We start from the raw sequence: 16025 nt of genomic DNA, 5'->3' as shown, positions 1-16025 counted from the left end.
TTTTATAAAGGGTACTGTGCACACAGGCCTCGGAGTCTCAGTGGCCCATGGTGCACACGCTGCATCCATTTTTTTTATATTTACCCATACCCGTTGAGAATCCCACCGCTGTGTACACATGGGTATTAGAGTCTGAGCTCTCTATAGTCCTGCACTGCACAGCTGCCAGCAGAGAGGGTCGGGCCCAGACTTTTAATGCCCCTGGCTGGACCGCCATTTATCATACACAATGATTCATAAAGGAGTCCTATTATGTGAAAACCGTATGTATGCTTGTATCCTATGTAATGTAATTGTCACACAGCCAAGCAAACTGAAAATGGATTTCTTTGGCTTTAATGTATCACCACATACCACATTACAGCAGGAAGCCGGTGTCAGCTGAGGGTCTGAGGGCTTTAGCATAAACACTGACAGTTTAGGGTTAGATTTTGAGAATTTCTAAATCTGAGACAAGTGAAGAGTTTTGAAAATGCTTTCCAGATTCCTGTTTCCACAATTCTGGGATACACAGATTTGATATAGCAGTTAACAGTAACACCATACTTGGCACTCTAATAAAGAGAAGTTGCATAAATATCTATGTACTACAGTTATCCATAAACACTGCAAAGCAACTAAAATAAGAATTGAGATTCAGGATAAACAGAATGTACATTTAGGATCAGTGGCGTAAATTTGTTCCAGTTGCCTGAAGGCAAGCTATATATTGGTCCCCCCCCCCCCCCCCTACACACACACAACCAACCAACCCTATATAAACCTTATATAAAATACTGTATATATTTCTGTTCAGAAATTTAGATAGATAGAGAATACATATATATTCAGAACTCAAAAGCAAACTCAGAAAGAAATATCGTTGGCTTTTAAATAACTGATTTAAACTTACAGGGGAGGAGAGGAGCCCCCTTAGGAGCAGGAGCCCAGCGGCAGATAACTCCATTGCATCCCAGAGTTCTGCCTCTGTTTAGGATTCAGACATAATTTTGGAACCAGTGGCTTAGTTTGGATGATGAAGAGGAATTTGGTTCCAAGAGATGATTATCCACTTAAAAATTCAGGGATTCATAAACAACAAAAAGCCCTAGGGCAACGGGTAGCCCTCCTAGTCCTGTGGCCCCAACTTCTTTATTTCTTTCTTCTTTAGTGTCTGGTTTTTGTTATAACTTGTAAAATTGTCTATGTACTAAGCCACGGGGCCAAACGTGTGTGATAATCAGAAAGTGAGAGATTTTGGAAGAGTTTTCCCATTTTTTTAAAGCGGCAATTATTTACATGGCAAAATCACCCTGGATTTGCAGTGTAAATGATTTCACTGCACCAACGATGTGTGCTGAGCGATCTGTCACTGCCCGTATTCTCAATAGAGAGAACACGGGCGATTACTAAATTTAGTAATGTGCAGGACTGCGCATCTGAGCCACCATGGACCTTACATACACAGCCATTTGTGCTTCATTTCTAAGCAATCTGGACATATCTAGTCAGATCGCTTATAACATAGGCCCTTATTCTGATCGGTGCGGATATTCCCGAATTCTTACGGTGCGGTCCGCACGCCAGTCAGTGCGGCCGCGTGCGGCCATCGTCCGTAGAAACGCCCACGTGTCCTCCGCATTCGGACGGACTCACTCTTTAAGAACAGGGCGTGTTTACGGACGACATACAAACCATGCGTGTGCGGGGGAAATACTCAGATTCTGCACGGTATTACAGAGTATGCACGGTGATACCGCATCCGAATGGATGGCAAGCGGTGCATCCTCACGGAAGCGGTGTATTTACGCAAAACTACCCACTATTATGTATATTCTGCAATACATCACATGACCCACTTATTCAATTACCTATCCTCCTAAAAAAAGGTTTATTTGGAATTGGAATCAATTACATGCCAATATATCCTTACAACCATGCCTAACACATGCATTGCACACATTAACCCTTACAGCAATTGAAGTGCAATGGTTTCAATTAAAGCACTGACAAGCGTGCCATTAGTGAGTAATGAGTAAAGGAGTTGATTGTATTGGGTTCAGGTGTTAATGCTTGTAGTCATTAGGCGTTCCGTTCGACTACCGCAGGACCGAGTGGTTTCCGCAAAGCAATACTTGCTTATGGACACCGCACATTTCTATCGGTTTTGTTTGCGTGCATTCGGAGTGCTATCCGAATGCACGCCCCCCAACATAAGTGTACTCCCCCGTGTCCGCCCATGTTTCCTCCCAGTTTTGCCCACTTTGAAACTACGCCCATGTGTCATTCCGCATGACGCCCATAATACGCCCATATTTCCAGACTGATTGCGGTGCACAGTTTTGTACGGGATTTGCACGAACAGGTACGGAGTCAATGCGTGGCACATGCGCGTTGCGGTCTCCACGCATGCGCAGACGCCGTAAAGACGCGATCCGAAAGTATGCGGAAAAGTACGCATCAATCAGAATAAGGGCCATAGTTTAGTTCTCCCGGTGAGAACACTGGCCCTGGATGGCGATCTTACTAGATTTATCCTGCATGCAGATTTGTACTATGTAGTCTTGCCTGCACAGTCTATTATTATATTCGATTTCGATGCCGCGGAACCGCGCATTGGGATCGAATTAAAATCGAATGCGTTCGTTTATGATTCGATTTTGCTTATATAAGCAAAGTCAAATAAAATTAAATTAAACAAAATTGAACCGTGTGCATGCCCTATTTGAAAGAGTCGCAGAAATACTGCAGGTTCCCTAGCAGTAGCACACGTCTACTGGGGGTGTAGTGTAGACAGGCTGGCTTTATTTGTGCTGTTAGCTGTACACAATGTTTGCCTAACGCGCTGTTCTCACTTGCTGTTTGTATACAGAGACCAAATCAAATTAGGCCTCGATGAACTAGAGAAAGTTCTCCCAGGAGGAGACACCTACATGCATGAAGGAATTGAGAGGGTAAGACATAGCAGTAACTGTTCCCAGACCCTGTTCTAATGGAAATCTTTGAGTACACCTCTTCCTTTGTACTTTGTAGCTGCTTCCATGAAACATGCTGTAATGTCATTTTCGTTCATGATTCCAAATGGATTGAAGAATGCTGGACAGTATGTCTCCACTAGTCATCCCATGTGGTGCCCACTGGCAATTAGCACTATAACCCAGTCCCAGGGAAATCCTATAACCATGATCATAAATGCAGGCTCAGAAAAGAGCCCATGCTCCGTAGCCACACAGATTGTACTTCCCTGTGGCTCCGCCCATTGGCACTGGAACATGCCGTTTTGCCAAACAAATGAGATAACAAACTTGTACCACCAATACCATGTCTACAGGTTTGGCCACCCTTGACTCAGAGCCAATTGTTGGCTCTGAGTCAAGGGTGGCCAAACCTGTCCTCAAGATCTACCAACAGTTCATGTTTATCAGGCTACCTGTAGAGCTCTAGTAGGAATGAAGGCAGCATGTTTGAAATTTTGACAGTTGGTAATGACTACAGCTGTGCACCAGCTAGGGAGTCTGGGAAATGTGACAGTTAGTAATGACTACAGCTGTGCACCAGCTAGAGAGTCTGGGAAATGTGACAGTTAGTAATGACTACAGCTGTGCACCAGCTAGGGAGTCTGGGAAATGTGACAGTTAGCAATGACTACAGCTGTGCACAAGCTAAGGAGTCTGGGAAATGTGACAGTAAGTAATGACAACAGCTGTGCACCAGCTAGGGAGTCTGGGAAATGTGACAGTTAGTAATGTCTACAGCTGTGCACCAGCTAGGGAGTCTGGGAAATGTGACAGTTAGTAATGACAACAGCTGTGCACCAGCGAGGGAGTCTGGGAAATGTGACAGTTAGTAATGACTACAGCTGTGCACCAGCTAGGGAGTCTGGGAAATGTGGTCCGTTGGTAGATCTCAAGGACCGGTTTGGCCACCCCTGCTCTCGGTCATGGATGGTGGAGAACCATTAGTTAGTAGCCATCAATGACAACACCATCAATGATCGACTGCCAACCCTACTTCGGAGTAAATCCATGCTGGTCACCTCACCACATAACTGACACAGCAGTAGTTATATATGGGATTACTAATGTGACATACCGGTAGGTTAGCAGTCAAATGTGAAAAAATCTGCACATTGTCCCTATATACACCTAAATAAAGCACTTATATATTATTTATAGTACCCTATAGAGAATATGTAATCATTTCACATCAGTCTACTAATTTACAGCAGGATTGGACTGGCCCATACGGTTACTGGGAAACCCCTAGTGGGTCCCACTGCCTGGGAGGCCCTCCTCCTGCACCTGGGATCAGGTTCCAGACTGTTTATTTGAATAATGCATTATGCATATGTTACACCACACTGCACAGGAATATGGTGTATTTACTACAATTTAATACTGTTATTAATCTGTTACATTACCATACATGCACTAGTAATATTTACTATATATATATTTATCAAGAGGCCAGATCATGCACTAAATGGTTAAGCAGACCAATGTGGTGACTGGCCACATCCCCTCTGGAGAGGCCCCGACAATGTAGCCACAGCCCCTCTACCACCTGGGCAAACTCTATCTATACAGGGCTCTGGTTGTAACGGAATACATGATATCCATGTGGTAACTGTGCTGCATGGCCTAAAAAATATATATATATATTTTAGCATAAAGGCTATTGAGTCATGCTGTCATTGCATATAAATGAAATTGAAATGATCAATGTCTCTCTTTTTTCTTATGAATACAGGCAAGTGAACAAATCTATCACGAGAATTACAGAGGTGTGTGATAATGGAGATTTTTTTTTTAATCCTTTAAGTCCACCAGGACCACATGTGTTTGGCCCATGTTACCGCAATTATATTATACTAGGTGATTCATCGCGCCCTACGGGCGCTCTTCACACCGGCGTAAGGGGCTACGCCCCTTAATTTGTGAACATTTGTATTGTGAGAAATATGGTTAGAATTGTATGAAAGATGCCCTGTATTGCAGCTTCTGGCAGTGGGTGAGGGTCCAGCGTGGCAGCACAGGAGTACCGGACGGTGGCCCTGAGTCAGTGTCTCCTCCTACTGGGTGGGAGTTAGGGTGCATGAGAGCAGGAGGCTGGGATATGAGGCATGATAGGGGTATGTGGGCAACACAGCGTCAGCGATTACCCAGTGGTGGAAGTTACGGTTCAGGAGAGCAGGAAGCTGGGTAGTGATAGGGGTGTGTGGGCATACGGGGGACTAAAGAGGGTGGTGGACACTGTGCAGCTTCTGCCAGTGGGTGAGGGTCCAGCGTGGCAGCACAGAAATACAGGAGTCAGTGTCTCCTCCGACTGGGTGGGAGTTAGGGTGCATGAGAGCAGGAGGCTGGGCGGTAAAGCATGATAGGGGAATGTGGGCAACACAGGGTGAGCGGGTCTCCACTGGCGGAAGTTACGGGGCAGGAGAACAGGAGGCAGGGCAGTGTCCTCCCACATTGATGGCAAAAGTATTCAACATCGGCCATAAACCATCGATTATTTGAAAATCATTGATGGTCGATGGGCATCCCTAGAACTGGAGGAGGGTGGGGGACAGTATGCAGCTCCCGGCAGTGGGTGAGCGTTTCCTCCCACTGGGAGGGAGTGAGCGTGCATGAGAGCAGGAGGCTGTATAATAGTGGTATGTGGGCAAGACATTGATAAAAGTTGTGGCGCTGGTGCAGAGGGCAGTGGGGAAACCTGCAGTGCGGCAGCCAGGGCCGGATTTCCCACCTAGGGGCGGTACCTGCTTGTGGTGGTACAGGATCCCCCATTGTCACGGGGGTACGTGAAATGCGGGAGCGGGGGCCACGGTGGTCCGCTGGGGGGTGGAATTGCCGGAAGGGGGTCTGGGGGGTCTGCAAATTGCGGGAGGGGGGGTGGTGTGTGGGGATCCGCGGTTAGCGGGAGGGGGCGGGGGTCCGCAAATCGTGGGCGGGGGCGCGGGGGGGCTTGAATTGTGGGAAGGGGGGTCCGCAAATTGCGGGAGGGGGGTTGTCGGGGTTAATGAATTGCGGGAGGGGGGGTTGCGGAGGTCCGTGAATTGCGGGAGGGGCGCGTGGGGTGCCGTGAGTCAAGGGGGGGGGGTGCGGGGGTCCGTGAATCACGGGAGGGGTCATGAATCGCAGGAGGCGGGGGTCGTGGGGGGGCTGAGAATTGCAGGAGGGGGGGTGTGGGGGGTTGCCGTGAATTGCATGAGGGGGGCGTGAATCAAGGGAGGGTGGGCGCAGGGGGGTGGTGCGGGGGTGCGTGAATTGCGGGAGGGGGCTTGAATCGTGGGAGGGGGGGTTGTGGGGGGTTCCGAATCGCAGGAAGGGGGGTATGGGGGGTGCTGTGAATTGCGTGAGGGGGGCATGAATCGTGGGAGGGGGGGTCCCCGAATGTGTGAATTACGGGGCGGTCGCAAATCGCGAGAGGTACCGAGGGGGCCCGCAAATCGCGGGAGGGGGGCGCTACGGGGGGTTTCGTGAATCGCGGGAGGGGGGGTCGTGAGGGGTTGCGAATCGCAAGAAGGGGGGTGGGGGGGGTGCCGTGAATTGCGTGAGGGGGGCATGAATCGCGGGAGGTGGGGTCCCCGAATGTGTGAATTAGGGGGCGGTCGCAAATCGCGAGAAGTGCCGAAGGGGCCCGCAAATCGCGGGAGGGGGGGCGCTACGGGGGGTTCCGTGAATCGCGGGAGGGGGCGGCGCGAATTGCGGGAGGGGGGTCGCAAATCATAGTAAGGGGGGGGGTGCCGTGAATCGCGGGAGGGGGGGTCGCGGAGGGACCTTTTAATGCCGGGAGGGGGGGTCGCAGGGGTCCCGCGAATCGCGGGAGGGGAGGATGCAGGGGTCCTGCGAATCGCGGGAGGGGGCTCGCGGGAGGGAGGGGTCGCTGGGGTCCCGCGATTTGCGGGAGGGTCGCGGGGGTCCCGCGTTTCGCGGGAGGGGGTGGTCGCGGAGGTCCAGCGAATCGCGGGAGGGGGTGGTCGGGTCTGGGACGGATATTAGACAGCACTTACATCGACAGCCATTACATCGACACTATTAGTTCGACAGCTCAATAGGTCGACATGGTTTTAGGTCGACATACCATTAGGTCGACATGTCATTATGTCGACAGCTCATTAGGTCAACATGTTTTTAGGTCGACACTGCCATTAGGTCGACAGTGTCTATGGCGACAGTCAAAAGGTCGACATTGGTTTTTTCACTGTTTTTTGGCCGAAATGTCGACACAGTCGACATGGACACAGTTTGAAGTGTACCGCAGCCGCTCGCTATGCTTCGGGCACGGCACACTATTTTATTCTCCCACCACGCCACGTCGGCACATGTCGGCTCAATAAACAGTGAAAAAACCCATGTCGACCTTTTGACTGTCGACATAGACACTGTCGACCTAATGGCAGTGTCGACCTAAAAACATGTCGATCTAATGAGTTGTCGACCTAATGAGCTGTCGACCTAATGAGCTGTCGACATAATGACATGTCGACCTAATGGTATGTCGACCTAAAACCATGTCGACCTATTGAGGTGTCGAACTAATGGTGTCGATGTAATGGCTGTCGATGTAAGTGCTGTCTAACAATAGTCCGGATACCGGGGTGGTCGCGGGGGTCCCGCGAATCGCGGGAGGGGGGTCGCGGGGGTCCCGCGAATCGTGGGAGGGGGGGTTCGCGGGGGTCCCGCGAATCACGGGAGGGGGGGTCGCGGGGGTCCTGGCAGAGGGTAGGGATGTGCAGGAGTAATGGTGGATGGTGGCTGTGGAGTAATGGTGGATGGTGGGCGTGTACTGTAGCCCTGGCTGGGTGGGGGGAGGTGATGTCAAGGGGGTGGAACGTCAGACACATGAAAGTGAAACTGTTTTACACAGGAACGTTCTCCACAGGGGTTGAGTGACAGATCTGGCTAAATATATAAGAGATATGTTCTCTATAAATAACATTTATATTTGTAGTCTACAAGGTGAAAAAAAAATATTGTTTTAGTTTCATTGACAGATTGTACTTTGTTTTGATATTACAACAGGAAATGTAACCTTTGTGATTGGGAGTTAAAGGCAAATATGTAGCAAAACAGGGAGAATGCATTTTGCCAGTATTGTATTTATTTATTAACAGTTACTTGTATAGTGGCATCATATTCTGTTGGGATTTATAATGGGAACAAAACAGAAATAAAACCAGACTGGATAATAACAGCCAAAGGGGTTAGAGGGCCATGCCCTTATCTAGCTTTTAGCCATACGGCTCCGACTCAATGGTACTCACTTCCCCACACAGTTCGAGAGACCTCCACTCTAGAATCCTTCAAAAACAGACTCACAACTTTCCTGTTTACCCAAGCATTCCCCTAATTCCTTTAAGATTAGTTTATGAAAAGCTTTTCTATACTTCATTGTTCCTGTACTGTATTACATTCATTCCATCTGTTAAGCGCCTTGACTCCTATTAGATAAATAGTGCTATATATATAAAATTATTATTATTATTATTATTATCTACTGGGGAATAGGCATTTGGTATATGAGTATAGGTGAAAGGGATGTAATTTGGGTGTGTGTGCGCGGTTCCCCATTGCCCTTGCATCTGGCCAGAAGGTGTCTGGAGTAATAAACGTTCAATTGTTCAACACTTTAGCTGTTAACCCTTAACAGTTATTCTAATGACTTTGGCTATACAAAATCAATACGCCAGGCACAAGTTCACAACAATTTACTAAGTTGTGAAGGATTGCTATTTCCTTCTATAGTGTGTAACCCAGGGTTGCCTACCCTCCCAGGATGGCTGGGAGGCTCCCAAAAATCAGGTCCCCCTCCCGGCCCCCCAGATCTCCCCGGCAGCAGCGATAATTTACCGCAATTCAAGGCTGTACGCGGGGAGGGGGCAGGGCGAAATATGCAAATCATGCAATTTTAGCGCCACCCCCTCATCGAAAACTTGCAGGATTTGCCATACTGGGGACGGGCTTGATGACGTCTACATCAGTCCTAGTCCCTAGAAGTGCTGCTTTTCTCCCGGAGAGGAGACTTTAATAATAGGCATGCAAGTAGACGGTGGCCTGCGCCTTGCATGCTCTACAGGAGGGTGTACAACCTTTTTGGGCTTGAGTTTAACAGGTTTGCAGGTAAATATTTTGCAGAGCATCTGAAAATCCACAATTTGAGGCAAGTTTTTAGTTCGCAATGGACCCTTAATCTGGGTACATGCTATGCGATTTTATGGGCCATTTATTATTACGATGTGAATCGTAATGATAAATCGTTCACATCATATAGTCAGCCTGATTCAGACTTGTTCGGAAGGGGCCGAATAGGACTCCGTCCCGATGGTGGAGAGTCTGCGCATGTCCATGTGCAGGAAAAAAAAAACATCCCCCCTTCAAACGCCTTCAGCGAGCATTACACTTGCCGAGGTCTTCGGGGAACAGCATCAGACGAACACCCAGCATTTTATAGGCAGCCAGGGTGGGTGGCTGCCGTAGCGAGCGGGTCGGAATCAGGCCAAGTGTGTAGGCACTATGGGCCTAATTTAGCATGGATTTCTAATCAGAGAAAATGCAATTGACTGTTAGCAAAAAATAGCAGAATTAACGCTCATTGTAAAATTGGGAATGTATCGCCAATCACGGTGCATTCCCAGATCCATTGCCAAATCCGGGAACATGACGAGTACCTTCCCATCTGAGTAAGTCTGAGGCTGTCACTAATCTGCAGGCTGGAAGAGACCCACCCTTAAAATGCCTGGGACCACCTACACTTGATTCAAACGCATCCAAATAACACCAAGGGGCAAATGCAATAGGATGAGAGTTTCAGAAAGTGTGAGATTTTGGGAGAGTTTTCCCATTTTCTTTAAAGCAGCAATCAATTACACTGCAAAACCAGGTTGATTTGGCCATGTACGTAGTTGATTGCTGCTTTAAAGAAAATGGGAAAACTCTCCCAAAATCTCTCACTTTCTGAAACTCTCATCCTATTGCATTTGGCACCAGGTTTCCACTCAGAAATGCAGGGTTACTGCCAGTCCAACTGCAACTGCTATGTGTTCACTATGCGATCATATATTCATTAGCAATATGTCGCCACGCAGTGCAATGCAATTTGCGTTTTCTCTAATTAGTGATCCATGCTAAATTGCGCCCTGTATGCGCGATCCCGCATGTCGTAAATTACCTCCATTGTCATTCATACATGTCGTGCAATCTGAGGATATCGATAACGACAGCATACTCCTGAATGTAGCCACTGACAATATATTTTGCGAGCCACACCTAAAGCAGCCTAGTAACATCCCATGTGTCCCCTGCAGGCTACAGGACAGCAAGTGTCATCATTGCCCTGACGGATGGGGAGCTGCACGAGGACCTGTTTTATTATGCAGAACGAGAGGTACAGACCCCTGGGTCATGTTGGGAGATCCGGATTGTGTATATTAAACTTAGACCACTGGAGTATCATAAATTAAAATTATTAGTTGAGTAATTTTTATACTGTAGCTTGACTTAATTGAGACAGAACCAGCAGCGGCTCTTACCTCTGTAGAAGCGGGGGGCTGCCATAATGCTGCCCCCCCCCCCCCCCCCTCCACTGCTGCTGGTCCCCACCGGGGCTGCTGCCTGCTGGTTCCAACCTATGCAATGGGACCGGCGCATGCGCAGTAGCTTCTTCGGTACTGCAGATGCGCAGGCCCCTAGCCTCTATGGGCTGCTTCTGCAGCAGTCCACAGATGCATATTCGGGACCCCAGGTAGGGCGCATGCGCAGTATTATCCTCGGTATTGTGCATGTCCAGAATCCATTTTTTTGGGCTGCTGCGCAGCAGCTCATAGAGGCATCCCGGAGGGAGGGAACACCTCCCAATGGGACTGCCTTGGGTGACTGGCAGGTAGGACTTCCAATAAGAAGTCACTGCCAGTCACAGTGGAGTCAGTGCAGTCTCACAGACAGTGGCGGATTTAACCTGGGGGCTGCAGTCCTGCAGGCCATAGGTAAAAACCGTCACTGGACACCTATTTTATAAAGTTTGCTTGTAGTGGAACAAAGACAAAAATCATGTACTAATTAGTGATTAGTCAATGTCCTCTATATTACCGGGGCCCGAACAATCTCCCTGCCCAATATGTCAGTGACAAATCAAAACGTCCATCAAAAAAGCGTTTGTTTTAACGTCTGTAAATGTATAAATTATTTAAAAAAAAATCTCATTAGGGGCAGTTTTAATAAAGCACAGAGAGAGATAAAGTGGCGAGAGTTAAAGTACCAATCAATCAGCTTCTAACTGGCATTTCCCATGCATTATTTGAAAAATGGCAGTTAAAATCTGATTGATCAAATTCAGCCCAGTAAATGGTGCGAGATTGGCTTAATTCGGGTGCTATTTCCAGTGTTTAAAACTGCACCACGCACCCTTCTAAGGTCATAGGATGAATCTTGAAGAAGTTATGTACAGGGTGATAATGAACCAGCCAATCAGCTCCAATATGTACATTGACAGTTAGGAGCTGATTGGCTGGAGCATTATCACCTTGCACATAACGTTCTTTATGGGGATAGATACCACGTCTACAAGCTTCATACATTTACCCCCTTATCTTTCTTAAGCTCTGTTAATTCTTCCACCAAATAGTATGGAGCTTCTGGAAAAGACTGTTACACTGAAATGTGTACAACTGTTGTGTTTTTTTGTGTTTTAGGCTAACAGATCGCGTGAGCTGGGAGCCCAAGTTTATTGCGTGGGAGTGAAAGATTTTAATGAGACCCAGGTATGCTGTGTGTCTAGTAAATATGCTCCGAGTGAGTGGGGCTTTTTGTCCAATCCCATGTGTTATCGACCAACAGCAGGTCATTTACCGATAGTAATTGTAGTGCCCAGAACACATTAGGTTTATATTGGTGCACTACATGTAATGCAGCCATTTAGTGTTTACTATAAAAAAGGTTGAATGTGGGCAGATCTCTACCCAACAATAGGAATGACCATCAATGGGTCTCCTGAGTTCCTCTAGCTGGGGAGGGGGTGCACTGGGAAGCTATTTTTATACAAAGTTTAATCATCGTTCCAATGCTGCAAATAAGAGTAGCAAGAGAATAAGGAAATTATACAACTTCTTCAATAAAATAAAACATTCTTAAATTGTGTTTACAAATCTCTTTGTCGAATCTGCCTGTATGTCATGTCCAGGAAGATGAAAAGAAACAGCTCTGTCTGTCATGGCTGAAAAAGCAAAAAAGGCAGCCAGAAATAATGTGATGCGTTTAATGAAACTTGCTAGAGAGCTTTTATGATATAATAAAATAAATTAAATGAATCAGATTTGTTTTATGACTTAAATGGGTATTCTTGAAATCCTGTAGGGATCCACTTATTAGTGGAGAGAGAGAGAGAGAGAGAGAGAGGGAGAAAGGGATATCCTGCAATATAATACTGTACAGTGTACAATGTTCCTGAAATGCAATTCTTCTTTCTACTTGTTCCCCGGGGACTCAGCTGGCGCGGATCGCTGACAGCAAGGATCACGTCTTCCCAGTAAATGGAGGCTTTGAGGCTCTTCATGATATCATAGGCTCAGTAAGTAACATAAATGTTCTATGTTATTAAACTTTTTCGTAACTCGTTAATCCTCCTACAAGAACAGGGTGAACATAGAAAATAATTAAGTCACCAATTTACCCAATCCATCAAATTAGAATTTTTATGCCATGTTCTTATTAGATATAGCTAAATTAAATCATACTTGCCTACTTTTGAAAAGCAAAATGAGGGAGATTTTAAATGCTAGCAAAATGCACCGAGCGCAGCGTCGCGCACCATTGAAGGGGTGTGTCATATTTCAACCAAAGGGCGTGTCTAGTGACACATATGGGCGTATCTATTTCCACCCAGGGGTGTGTCCTGCAGTGGCTGGTGAAAAAAAATATGAAGAGCCGCATACCACCAGAGCAAGTTTGTATATGGGCAACCTACGAACAGAAGCTGTATAACTGAAACCAGCGATTATGTGTGGTTGCAATGTGTTCAATGGTCATGAAATATTTTCATATAAATAAGTTCATGTTTTCAGTCAGGCTGAAAAATTATAATAGAAAAGCACATGGGCACAGAAAGACATAGCAGCATACCTCCCTAGATTGGCGTAATAAAAGTTGAAATCTGCCGCGCTGAAGGCGCATCCAACTTGAAAATGGGTGTGGCTCAGATGAAAGGAGCGTGTTCTAAGGACAGGTCGGGGCCTAGCACCACAACCCTGTTTTTGTCACTTTAGGAGCTTTCCCACCGCTCCCTAAGCAGCCCCTAGCTTTCTCCCTGCACTGGAGATGCTATGAACATGTGCAAGGCATCTCTTCAGCGATCACCGGCTGCTCGGTAGGGTAGCTGAGATCTCCAGCTCCCCTAACTGCCCCCAGCCCGCTGGACACTGCCACCCACAGGAGGAACAGCAGGACAGTCTCCAATTAGTGGGACTGCCCCGCAGTAATTAGGAGGTATGTAGCATTATTACTACATATTTATTAGCCCAGGACACAGAGGGGGTGAAGCTCTTGACACAACCTGACCCACCATACACTGAGAAGTTGTGTAAATATGGCCACCAGGGCTTAGAAGGGAGGGACTGTCAGCGCAGCTAGGGAGACTGCAGGCAGGGCTGCCATCAGAAATTGTGGGGCCCGGGACAGACACAATAGGCAGGGCCCCCGGCTCCCCACCATAATACTCATTAAATATTATACCACGCGCTTTAATGCCTATGACACAGTATGCTACATGCTGTAAATGCCAATTACACATTATGCCGCACAACGTAATGCACATTACATATTATACCACACGCTGTAATGCCTATTACACATATCACATGCTGTAAAGCCCATTACACATTAAGCCCCACACTGTACACCTCGGCAACCTACAGAATATCATCCTGCATGTTGGATAATCACATTTACTGTTTTATATTTATATACAGTAAAGAATAGGTGTCACTTCCCGGACTTCAAAAATGACACCTGCAGACAGGGTACAGGGGGTGAAGTGACAGAGGGTGAGATGAAGGGGTGAGGTGAAGGGGCGAGAGATGTTTAGGTTATGGGGGTGAGATGATGGGTGGAGTGACAAGCTGAGGTAATGGGGCGAGGGGGTGAGGTGACATAAAGGGGGAGGAGTAGAGGTGATGGTGGACGAGAGGGGTTAAGGTGACATGGAGGGAGGAGGTAAGGAGACAAATCAGCAGAAAGTGAGACCCCAGATTTTTCTTTTTAAGTGTGCATTTAAAATTAAAAAAACACAGCAGGATCTCTGCACATATCCATAATTAACTGGAAGTCAATTGTACACAGTGTTCTGTTGCAAAACACCATATCAATGCCAGTATTGTAGCATTGTTTAAAATATCGCCCAGCGTGTACACTACAAATGATACACACTCCCGCTGGTTTTTTACCGACCACCCGTTGTCATCAGTACACGCAGCTCAATTGACAAGTCATCAATGAATACATGCACATAGCGGAAAACCGATGACATTCATCAATGATATAGTTCAGTGCATATGCACTACATGGTTGGCCCATTGGCTTATTACAATGGGCAGCTAACATGAAAGAGAGATTGAAGATTTATGAGGACAGTTGGACAGGGGCTTAGTGCCAAGGAGGTTGCCTTTAAATTTCTTAACAGGAGAGAAACTGAGAGTGTGTCTGGATAAATATCTGAGAATGAATTTTAGCAAAGGATGCCCTCCTGTTTTCAACACTTTACGATCTTTGTACCATGACAAAGAGAAGGTGGAGATTATTGAAGACCTTGTTGTAGGTTATGATACATCTTTAAAAAGTTGCCGGCTTTTTAACATCAATGACGATGGTAAAGAGCCGCCAACTACTTTGTTATGGGTTCAGTACTACTTGGCGCTACACTATGACAATATTGGCCAGCCATCTATAGCTCTGGAATATATAAATGCAGCCATTGACAGCACACCAACTCTGATCGAGCTCTTCCTGGTTAAGGCCAAGATTTACAAGCATGCTGGTAACATCAAATAAGCTGCTCAGTGGATGGATGAAGCACAGGCTCTGGACATGGCAGATAGATTTATCAACTCAAAATGTGCAAAGTACATGTTAAACGCAAACATGATTAAGGAGGCAGAAGAAATGTGCTCAATGTTTACAAGGAAAGGCAGTGGAGAACCTGTAAGAAAAGCAGTGCATGTGGTTCCAGACTGAGTGTGCCCAGGCATATAGGTCCATGAACAAGTTTGGGGAAGCACTTAAGAAATGCCATGAAAATGAAAGACATTTTGTGGAGACCATTGATGATCAGTTTGACTTCCACACCTATTGTATGAGGAAAATTACACTCAGGTCATATGTGGACTTGTTAAAGCTAGAAGATGTGCAGAGACAACATCTGTTTTACTTCAAAGCTGCACGGATTGCTATAGAAATTTATCTGAAGCTCCACAACAACCCTTTAACGGATGAGAATAAAGAGCATGAACCAGACACTGCCAATATGTCTGACGAAGAGCTGAAAAAGCTCCGTAATAAGCAGAGGAGAGCACAGAAGAAAGTGCAGCCAGAGGAGGAGAAGAAACACAAGAAAAAAACAGAAAAAACAGCGCTGTATAGAGGAGGAGGAGAAGAAGAATGCAGAGAAGGAGAAGCAGCAGCGGAACCAGAAGAAGAAAAAGGAGGATGATGACGAGGAAATTGGTGGCACCAAGGAAGAATTTATTCCAGAAAAACTGGCCAAGGTTGACCATCCATTGGAAGTAGCAATTAAATTCTTAACACCGCTTAAGAACTTGGTAAGAACAAAATAGAAACACATCTGAATGCCTTTGAAATGTACTTTAGGTAAGAAAAATTCCTTTTGATGTTGCAATCGGTGAAGAGGGCGTTTAATATAGATCCTAATCACCCTTGGCTTCACCAGTGTTTGGTCCATTTCTTTTGTGCAGTATCTGAGAGCAAAGAACTAAATGAATCCATTAGAACAGTGTTAAAGGCAGAAATGAACAGGCTTTTTGGTGAAACAAGTCCTGCAAA

At 46.5% G+C, this 16025-nt stretch overlaps 1 protein-coding gene and 1 pseudogene across 1 annotated transcript in view; both read left to right on the top strand.

Annotated features, from left to right (window-relative positions):
* ANTXR1 (ANTXR cell adhesion molecule 1) overlaps window positions 1-16025 on the top strand; it is a 198668-nt gene that overhangs the window by 82770 nt on the left and 99873 nt on the right. Inside the window, exons 4-8 of the mRNA XM_083184560.1 lie at window positions 2852-2933; window positions 4729-4762; window positions 10286-10365; window positions 11669-11737; window positions 12463-12543. Coding sequence (XP_083040686.1) covers window positions 2852-2933; window positions 4729-4762; window positions 10286-10365; window positions 11669-11737; window positions 12463-12543 — 346 coding nt within the window. The remainder of the gene's footprint in view (window positions 1-2851; window positions 2934-4728; window positions 4763-10285; window positions 10366-11668; window positions 11738-12462; window positions 12544-16025) is intronic.
* LOC146075384 (N-alpha-acetyltransferase 15, NatA auxiliary subunit-like) overlaps window positions 14569-16025 on the top strand; it is a 1808-nt pseudogene continuing 351 nt past the window's right edge.

Source organism: Crinia signifera, chromosome 4, assembly GCF_055691185.1.
Source record: "Crinia signifera chromosome 4, ASM5569118v1, whole genome shotgun sequence".
NCBI lineage: Eukaryota > Metazoa > Chordata > Amphibia > Anura > Myobatrachidae > Crinia > Crinia signifera.
The sequence above is the reverse complement of the archived record's forward strand: the minus strand, read 5'-3'. Positions and strand labels throughout refer to the sequence as shown.